General features: G+C 36.7%; 1 protein-coding gene across 1 annotated transcript in view; it reads right to left on the bottom strand.

Annotated features, from left to right (window-relative positions):
- Positions 1 to 222: 222 nt before the first annotated feature.
- LOC145684334 (VPS9 domain-containing protein 1-like) overlaps positions 223 to 10909 on the bottom strand; it is an 86328-nt gene continuing 75641 nt past the window's right edge. Inside the window, exons 7-9 of the mRNA XM_081756537.1 lie at positions 10577 to 10724; positions 8177 to 8386; positions 223 to 2858 (exon numbers count right to left, since the gene is read on the bottom strand). Of these exons, the coding sequence (XP_081612663.1) occupies positions 2672 to 2858; positions 8177 to 8386; positions 10577 to 10724 (545 nt within the window). The 3' untranslated portion in view covers positions 223 to 2671. The remainder of the gene's footprint in view (positions 2859 to 8176; positions 8387 to 10576; positions 10725 to 10909) is intronic.

Raw genomic sequence — 10909 nt, 5'->3', positions numbered from 1 at the left:
AACCAAATGTTTTATGTGAACTATTTTTTATTCCACTAGTATATTCATACGCTCTGAGAGGAATCAAGAAAAGTGACGCGCAAAAGAGGCGCGGAGAGTGCTCTCCAAGACTCCAAAGCTAAAACACGTATTCATCTGATGGTGCAAATACTACGACTAAATGTATAAAGTACCAGAATATATATATCCCAAAAGGTTCTTAAGTTTTAAAAAAGTCAGTGCTAGTACAATGTGTTTTTATTAAATAACCTACAAAGTAAAGGATTCATAAAAGCAAGATTATATATCTATAAAAATGGAAGGAACAACCAAAGAAGAATAGTGCTTCTCTCTTCAAGAAATATATTGTTTTTCGGAAAACTATTGAAACTATAATACTCATGCGTGTTTCGTAGTGCCGTATTCGTGCGCGTCCGAACCGATTTCTAAGGGCTATTATCGTTGAATTCCATTTGATCAATATATATATAGTGTTAGTGTTGTTCAGTATGTTTTTATTTTCTTAAAAGTCAAAATATATAAATATTACAACATTTGGTGCACAAGCTTTTTTATTAATCATGGAATAATATATAATAGTGCTATTGTGTATGATATTTAGTGTTGTTCTTTTGGTATGTGAAAAAGAAGTATCATACCGTACTATGTGCATAATTTAATTCATCATCAGGTTACAGGTAAGGTACATAAAAAGTAGCGCAGTACAAAGGTATATTTTGTCTCTCTGCAACAATCCGGTGCTACCTATGCTAGTTGTTCCAACCTCAAGCTTTCTTTTGAAATTATTGATGGATCTGCATTATGCGGGACTCGCCATTGATGGTGGGCACACGCTTTAGCCTTTGGCGATTAATGAACACACCCGAACTTAACGGCCGAGAGTGTGGATCTTTTTCCATATTAACTGGTGTTCTAGTTTACTATCATTTAACCATTTATTACTGAAAGATAGGAACGAACCCAAAATAACGGTATATGGTTACTCCCAGCCAGGGACAACCAGAATCAAACCCAGTACACTTATAACATAGTATTCAGTTCCCTCCGCATCATTGCATCTTGAATTCTATCGAGATGGTGTGATCGGAAATTAAGCGAAAACGGACGACCTGTGAACGAACTACTGGAAATACTGGGATCTGTGTGTGATAGTGTTGTTAATGAAAAATGGATTAACTACATAAAACACGTAAAAAGTCGGAGACAGTTATCGGGACCTACAGCATATTTTTGATGACGCGGACAGTATCCATTTCATACTGGAAATTGAGACGCCACATCAGAAAATGAACAAATTCTGACTCAGAATTGAAGTAAAAAAAAAAATACTGTTTTCTTTATTTTCAAATAGAGTATTACTTTCTATTTTTCTATTTATTAATTTCCAGTGTCTTCCAACAAATTATTTTCTAAAACTAGCAGGTTCTTTCGATGCGCGAAGAGTGGGTTCAGTTCTTAATTGTGTCATTCAATTTTTAGTGTCGATCTAGAATCGTAAGTAAATTGGGAAGAGAATTAAATTCAGAAATTGTGAAATCCGTTAAAAAATGCAGGTAAAAGCGATAGGAGTCGCTGCTGTGCTGTCTGTGCCTGAAACTGTCAACTGTCATTTCTTAGACTACTTATAAATTTTTGTACCAAATTTGTGTCTCCGTCTCATACAGTCTCGGATGTTGAAAGGACGTTAAAACTCCAACCAATAAATCATTTTTTTAAACTAATTTCTTAAATCGTTGCTTTACATTTTACATTTTCCTAAAGATAAGTTGCCTTAATTTTAACTTTATTGAGACGCACGTCACAATGGCTAAACTCCGAAAAATAGCTTCTCTCAAACGGAGCACGGAATATACATGTGATTATCTTAACTTCATGTGATTATTTACGCAATTTGTTGAATATGATGCAGAACACCCCGCATATATATATATATATATATATATATATATATTGCCTTAATAATCGGATCCCAGAATACTATTCTGCAGGTAAAAATCAATTGAAAATGCTATATTAACGGTATAACCTCTGGCCTCTACTTCAGGAGCAAGGGTCAGCATAAATTTCAGGATATGCTAATGTTGTAGACCGACATTGAGCCATTAGCAGCATATCTATACGAATCCATTAATCAGTTACATCAATTCTCACCAGATGGCTGATAAATCCGGTAGGTGTTGATACTAACCCCATCTATTAACATGGTATAAGTTATATCACGCTAAAAATAAAAAAAAAATAAAAATAAATAAAAAATAATAAAATACAGGTTTAGCAATGTTTATATACAACTTTATTTGCTTCTTTGTTAGTAAGCCATGTTTATTTCTATTCTTTACATAACTTGTACGGATGCTAATAGATGGGGTGAGTATTAACGTCTACCTGCTTTAACTGTCACCTGAACAGAATCGACATAACTTATGTGATGGATTTGTAGATCAGTGCTACGGCCCAACATTTCTCTTCGACGTTGCTACATCGTCAAATTTTTGGTCTGAAAGAGGCCCTGGACGTTATACCATTATAGAATAGCATTTTCATTTTATTTTGACCGAATGTTTAACTTCTTACTGTTCTAAATTTAAACATTCAATAAATAAGTATCTCTGGTACTAAAACTAAATCACAAACTTGATATAGATCCATCACAATATAATTCTGAAGATATTCATTTCCTTTCTGGTGCTGCAACGCAATTTAATACGCTCTGCAATACCGTTACACAGTATCCGCCTTCACTCAGCATTCGATCCTCTGGCATAAAGCTCTCCATATAGTAGGCCTCAGCAACTAGGTGGGGCAAACCGCTTCTAACCACCACGGCCGATAACCTGGGCAACAAATCATCAGCACCACTGTAACGAAATAAATAGGGCATTCAGTAGAATAAATGAACAGCTTCTATTAGCGAATTTCAACGTTTAATATAGTGAGTAAAATGATACCTTTCAAGTTCTGTTGTACGTGCCAACCTGATCTATTATCTTTATCCGGACTTCTGCAAGGACGGATTTGGAATTTGAAGGCTCACCTAAGCTCACCCCCAACTTCTTTGAATTTTAGTGAATACAAGGTAACGAAAAAAGTCCTTGCCGTTTTTGATGTCCCATTAAAAATGCACTCACAGAGAGGAAACAAAATGACGCACGTGTCTGCCAAGTCATCGGAAGTTAGTCTGACCTTCAGTAATACAAGCACTTGCATACATACAGCAGTCATACCTCGTCCAGTGTCGAAGAGAAATTGAGGTATCAAAGGAGCTTGTTCGTGTGTGTTTGTTGTATGATTTTAAAGTCAGCTGCTGTATCAAGTCGGTGCATGTCAGGCATTTGGGGAGAATACCGTGGATGAACATAAATCCTAGCATTGGTTCCAGAAATTCCGTTCGGGAGATGTGAGCCTTTCGGATGAACCTTGCAGTGGACGATCACATGTGTTGGATCATGAAACCCTGAAAGCAGCAATCGAGCAGGACACTGGTCTAAAGTGTGGGTTCCATAAAACAAACTGCATCTGCAGGGGATAGGGAAGTCATACAAGTTAAGCAAGTGGATACTCCACACATTGTCGGCAGCCAACAAGGAACAACAGAATGATAGCCTGTTTGTCCTAGCTCATTCGGCACCTGAGTACACCCATCTTTGATCGTTTACTCACTGATGACGAAAAGTGGGTCCTCTATGACACTTCCAAACGTACCAGACATTAATTGCCACCACGTGATCCTATTCCTCACACCTCAAGACCATCTCTGAACCCACAAAAGCTAGCACTGTTGGCAAGTGGTACATTATGAGCCCCTTTCACCTGGTCAGAACATCATTGCTGATCTCTACTCTCAACAGTGTTGAAGGGTGCACCGTACATTGCGGCAGAAAGAGCCAGCATTGCTGAATCGCAAAGGTGATGCTGTTCCTGCATGACAATGCCAAGCCATATGTGGCAAAAAGGACCAGGGAGACCCTTCAGCAACTTGGCTAGGAGACATATTCACCAGACCTTGCGCCAACAGATTACCACCTGTTTTATTCCCTCGACAACCACCTCCATGAGAGATCCTTCGCAAATAAGGGACATCTGCGAAACGCACTCACGGACTTCTTAGCATCCGTGACTGCCAAGTTTTAATCACCAAAGTATTGATAAATATTATAACGAAAGAGAGAATTGGAATGTTTGTTTAAATTTCTGAAAGAAGGTACTTTAAAGAGTAAATAGATCAAAGATTTAAGAAGGAGAAAAAAAAAAAACATTTACATGAAAACAGTGAAACAAACACCGCCCCATGCCCTCTTTCTCCATCAGACATACTGTTTCGAACCGAAAGTGTTACTCTTGGAGCTTTGCACTTAGCTTGACAGGAGAAGTGACGAAATTACTTGACTCATCAATCAACATGAGAAATAATGTCAGGAGCAAGTACGTACACTCATATTAAAACGATATACTGCTTTCCCTATTAGTGTTTTCTAATCGCATTATTTGATAACGTAGGCTTACAAGAAAGATTTCAGGCCGACGGTGGCTCAGTGATTCAAGTGCTCGTCTCTGGCGTATGGGGTTCCTGGTTCGATTCCAGCATCTGTCAAATGGGCGTTGTGGTGGATAAACAGTGCGATTAGTTTTACGGGGGTTCTCCAGTTTCCTCCCACTTTTGCCATTCCAACATAATCATCACTCTCTCTTTTAGCCTCGGTTACATTAAGCTAAAACTGAACTAAAATAAAATGAAAATTATAAACAAAAACAAAAAAAAGGGAGCAATGCAAAACAGAGCCTTAATTTGCTGCAATCCAATCTAAGGAGTAATCCTGGTGCATCTATAGGACAGTTTTACTATGTTTTGTTTTAAAGCATTTGCTAGCATTTTTGTCAAGGCCATCCTGTGGGTAGGGTAAATGAAATAAAATATTGGTTTAACGTCCCACGATCATGTACACTCATGTCCAAAATGATTGTCGCATATCTTCTTGTAAGAATAAAATTTGATAATGATTTTGCAGGGTATTTTTAATACTGATATTATGTGTATAATCGGGAAATGTATATTTGTGGTAAATTTTACAGGAAAAGAATTATAAATACGGAAATTAGAATGAGTAAAACAAAATGTTGCTAAATGGACAAGAAAGTTTTATTTTCGTTTTATTGTTCTTATTTTCTGCTCTTTTGACATGAAATTTGCCACATACATGTCTTTGCCGATTATACACATACTAACATTGTAATACCGGGCGAATTCCTTATCAAATTATATTCTTACAACAACATATTTATAGACATGCGACAATAATTTTGGACATGAGTGTACGTTAGGCTAAGGGAGACGGATGATTAAGGCACGTGAATAATAATGAAATAACTGGTCCAATGAGAAAAAGGGCGGAAACGGAAGTACCCCGAGAAAACCCTCCGACACGATGTTGTCCATCACAAACAAACTTGGCTGGCAATCGAACCAATAACCCCACGCACCAGAGGTAAGCGCTCTACCACTAAGCCACCGTGTCCCCTGTACCGTAAGTGAAGCGGTCACCTCAGGTTATCACAGGAACAAAGGGTTAGGCCTTTCAAGACAAGTAACAAGTTTAACGTTCTAATTCATTTTTGAGATGATATAGAGATGATGAATTATCACTTTGTACTACAATTTTATGATTACATACTACTGTTGGTGCGAAGTACACTTAAACTCATAGCGTAATATAATTCGTTGATATGAAAAAGTTAAACCTGGTGCAAAATAATTCATTAATGCTGAATAAGGAATCATCACCTATTCAGTTCAAAATCTCTTGACGTCGCGAATTCTGTCGAGGAATTTGCAGCTTAGAACATATAAAACGATAATCTTGACCGTTGTTCTGTATGGTTGCGAAACATGGTCGCTTACTCTGAGAAAAGAACATAGACTGGAAGTATTTGAGAACAAGATCCTGAGACGAATATTCGGACCCAAGAGGAACGGAAATGGGGAATGGCGGAAACTTCATAACGATGAACTACATGATTTCAGGGTGGAAAAAAATCATGATTTTTTTTCAAAAAAATCATTTTTGTTGATTTTTTTGATTTAAATCAAATCTTTTTCTTCGTATAATACAAGTCGCGAACTGAAGAAAAAACATTAAGAATTAGTATTAAATGTTAATTATGTCATTTATGTGAAAGTATTGGGTTTTAATTTTGAAATAATTCCCAATCGTTAACCTATTTCAATTCCAAACAATGTTTCTTAAGCATTAAGGAAAAAGTACAGCAATGTATATCAACATGACACTTTTCTTTTCACGAAAGTTACTGATATTTGGCAGGGGCATATTTTTAAACAATTGGAACTATCTAGCAGCACGAAATACAAATAAAGTACATAAATTTCGCCTAAAATTAACTAACTAACTATGACCTACGGAACCCGGAGGTTCAATGCCATTTTCACAAAAGCTCTCCTGACTTCTATCCTTAGTTAACTGAATCCAGTTTCTATTTTGTATTCTTATTTCTGCGAGATCCATCTTAATATTGTCCTCCCATCTGCGCCTAGGTCTTCCTAATGGTCGTTTTACGATTGGACTTCCAGTTAAAACTTTGAAAGTGTTCCTACTTTCTTCCATTCTCGCTACATGTCCTGCCCATCTGAGCCTCCAAGATTTGATGACCCTAACAATGTTTGGTGAATGGTATAAATTATGCAGTTCCTCATCGTGAAGTTTTCGCCATTCCTCATTTCCGTTCCTTTTGGTTCCGAATATTCGTTTCAGGATTTTATTCTCAAACACTTTCAATCTGCATTCTTTCCTCAGCGTAAGCGACCATGTTTCATAACCATACAGCACAACAGGCATAATTATCGTATTATATATTTTAAAGCTTCAAATTCCTCGACACAATTCGCGACGATAAGAGATTTTGAACTGAATAATAACACGAATTTCCTGTAGGAATTCCAAAATAAAATTCAAGATGATCAGTTCCAGAAGATACAACACTTGTGATTGTTAAAAATATGCTCTATGTGACGTGAAAAACAGTTCAAATGTGAGTTGTCCGTGCATTTAAGACATCTATACATAGCAGGCACGTTTTTATATTCTTCTGTTGGCTATTTTATTTCCTTTGACAATTTTTCCTGCACAGGCGCGGCAAATTTTCTGCGATCACATCGCAGATCGCGGCATGTTCTGCAATGGGGTCAAGTATCCATTTTATCATAAGTATTATTCGATATTTTAACGCATCCAAAATTTCTCGTATTACGATCCCGAGGAACTTCTATGTATTTAGTACATAAATTTCGCCCAAAATTTTAAAATATATTTTTTTTGTTTTTGTTTGTTTCGGAGAGGGGATCGGACCCCTCTAAATACGCCCCTATTATCTGGAAACAAACAAATGGACGTGGACACAAAAGAGTCTTCATCTTAAATGTCCATGGTGATTTCCCCGTTGGAATAGAAATTTTAAAACACTGTGTTACAAAGAGAAGGAAGCAGGGTTCACCCGTAACCCGTTCAAACGGGATTTTCCCTGATAGTTCCCTACATGATACTCGTTTTCATACTGTGCTTACATACATTGAGTCTCATTGTATTATGATTATTATCTTCCATAATCGGAATAACAGAAGAGAAACGGGATTTTACTTACTTTCACTTTAAATTAATTCATTTCGGAATTTGATTTAAATCAACGATTTTTATTTAAAAAAATCAAGTGATTTAAATCTTGATTAAAATCGTGATTTAAATCAGACTGATTTAAATCAATCCACCCTGCATGATTTATACAGTTTTCCAAACATTGTTAGGGTCATCAAGTCTAGAAGGCTTAGGTGGGCAGATCATGTAGCTAGGATGGAAGGAAGTAGAAACGCTTTCCAAGTCTTGACTGGAAGACCAATCGGAAAACGACCATTAGGAAGACCTAGGCGCAAATGGGAGGACAATATTAAGATGGATCTCGTAGAGATAGGAATACAAAGTAGAAACTGTATCGAGTTGGCTAAGAATAGAAGCCAGTGGAGCGGTACTGAACCTCCGGGTTCCATAAGCCATAGAGTTAGTTAGTTATCATAAACCCTGCAATTTATTTTCGTTCCAGACCCCACAGGAAGGTTGACTCATGTTTTATTATCTGTATATTAGAATACCTTTTTTTTCACAAATGAACTTACATTGATTTGTACTTCTTATCTTCCTCACATAGAAGCTTGATCACAGCAATTAAACAGTCCAATTTCTCACACGGACTAGAAAGCTCTATTAATTCCCGGAATATTGTACATGCAGACTTCTGAATACTGTCACTCATATCATCAGCCGTGTATTCATCCGTTGTGGCCATTGCCTTGTGTAAATCGGTCTCTTCCCTTAACGTTCGTAACCTGCAATTCAATACAATTTAAATGTCACATTCGCTTTTAGAAACACTACAAATGCAATATATAACGTTGAATAAGTCTGAATTCTACGATGAACATTCATGAAACATCAAACCGGAAAAATTATCGTAACATACAAGGTGTGATCAAAAAGTACGGTGATTATAGTTGCACAGTGCCATCTATCGGTGTTCAATTAGTAAGCCCGGTAGCCTAAACCTTGGTACAGTCAGTGCTAAGTTTGAACGAGTTGTGGCGTGTTAATTGGCTTCCAGAGGCAGAAGAATGAGGACGTGTTAAGAGTATCTGTGGCGCGCTAATATTAAGTTTTGTTCTAAGCGGAAAATAAGTGCCAAAGAAGCTCACGCAATGTCAACATTAGTGTATGGCGATGAAGCGGTGGCATTTGGCACAAGACTGTTTACAAGTGGTATGAGGGATTCAAAACCAGCAAAGAGTCGGTTGAAAACGAGCAACGCTCGAGACGACCTTCGACTTCAAAAACAAATGAAAACGTGCAAAAAGCGGCACAAATGATTTGTTCAAACAGACAAATGACTATCAGAGAGCTTTTCGAAGAACTAAACATCTCGTATGGGTCCGCAAAAGCGTTTTAAGCGCCAATTAAATGGGCGAATGGCTTCCTTCTTCAAAACGAAAACGCGCCGTGCAACACCTTGCTTTTGATCCGCGAATTTTTGACCGGAAAAAAGTGTTCCTGTCTGTCTACATCCGCCTTGTTCACCAGATTTAGTACCATGTGACTTCCGGCTCTTCCCAAAATTTAAAACCGTGTTTCAAGGAAAATGTTTTGACACCATTCCTGGCATCGAGAGGGAGGGCCACGACAGATCAAGTGAAGGCCCTTCCAAAAGAAACCTTCCAGAAATGCTTCCAGTCATGGATTCAACGTTGGGATAAGTACATTGCTAGCCAAGGACAGTACTTCGAAGGAGATTAAATCCAATTCCATGTAAGCTTATTACTTTGCTTTTAATAAAATTATTCACCATACTTTTCGATCACACCTCGTATGATGTTGAACAAATGGTACAAGAAACAATGTTTAGAGCACCGCTGAAAAAGAAAATGTTTGACACTACCATTTTATTACTCAACTATGGCTGCCACCTTCGGAGGGTTAAAAAAAAAGAAATCTATATATTAAAATGCTAAGTTTATGTTTGTCTCCAAAGAAAACTTTATATGTTTGTATCCAATCATTTTGACAATGAAATCTTGAAAACCGTAAGTGCTAGAAACGTGCCGTTTTTCACTGGTCGATTCTAAATTTTGTGTAGAGTCTCCAGTTCTAATTGAATATTTAAAAAACATTGACGTTATTTCTTTATTACACTTTTAGGGGTACACTGGAAGCGTTAAAATTTTGAAAAAGTAAAATATATCCTACGAGTTATACATTCCAACACCACACAGTTCTATACAGGGGTTGTATATCTCTTAGGCGTTTGCTTCATGACCAAATGATAATGAAAAATGAAGAATAACAATTTCTCTAATACAAGATGAATTTTTATTGTTTGAAGTGTTTTGCCCAATAAACACCACATATCACTGACAGTATAATTAATTGTGTATGTAATGTATTTGCTTATTACATATTGCATTCAAGAAGAAAGAAAAGAACAATCATACATGAATTAGAAACTCCAACCGAAAGTGCGCTCAAATCTTGCAAACGGTGCGAAATATTGATAAAAGTAATAGAAAAATCTCCCCTTTATGATACACCTTGGCGATTTTTATCAAGATGTCTTTCCCTTGTGTCTGTAAAGGGACATGTACAGATGTGAAAAATAACAAGGACATTTATGCTCATATGTGAATTATCCGTTGTGTAGAGAGCGCAGGTTCAGCTGGTAAGTTAATTTTAAAAATTAGTAAATATTAACCTTTATTGTTATTTATTTATTTATGTATTATTAACGTTTCTGTATTTATTACTAACTCTTCTACTTTCCCTGTTATTTTATCTAGCTTAGAATATACTTCACTGTTTACAAGATAGATCACGTTACATAGCTCTATACTCTAGCCTGCTTTCTTTCTTTCAAACTGGCGAAAAAGCAGTCCCGTACAACTCTGTACGACTTTTAAGATTTTTCGTTACACAGAAATATATTGTGGTTATTAAAGAAACAAACAAAATAGTCGTAAAAAAAATTACCTCACCTGAAAAGCGGGATGAGAAACTGTTTCAACGGTTGAAAATAAAACTGATATAAGCAGCCAATCGCATTCACGCTCCCTTCTTCTTCTTTCATGGAAATGAACAATGCTTCCAGAATATCTTCAAGTAATTTCAGGTCCTGTTTGATATCTATTTAAAAAAATAAAAACAGGAAATTATATAGTTACTGACAAAACAAAGGTATCCAAAAGTCTCGTTACACCTTCTATGTATTTACCTATCTTGCGATGAAGTACAGATGGTGATCAGAAAAATGGAAACACCTGTAGTTGGCAACACGTCAGATGTATGTGTTGGCAGTGGTGTCGTGGCGC

Source organism: Thermobia domestica, chromosome 4, assembly GCF_964235325.1.
Source record: "Thermobia domestica chromosome 4, izTheDome1.hap1.1, whole genome shotgun sequence".
NCBI lineage: Eukaryota > Metazoa > Arthropoda > Insecta > Zygentoma > Lepismatidae > Thermobia > Thermobia domestica.
Note: the sequence above shows the minus strand (reverse complement) of the source record. Positions and strands in the feature narration are given on the sequence as shown.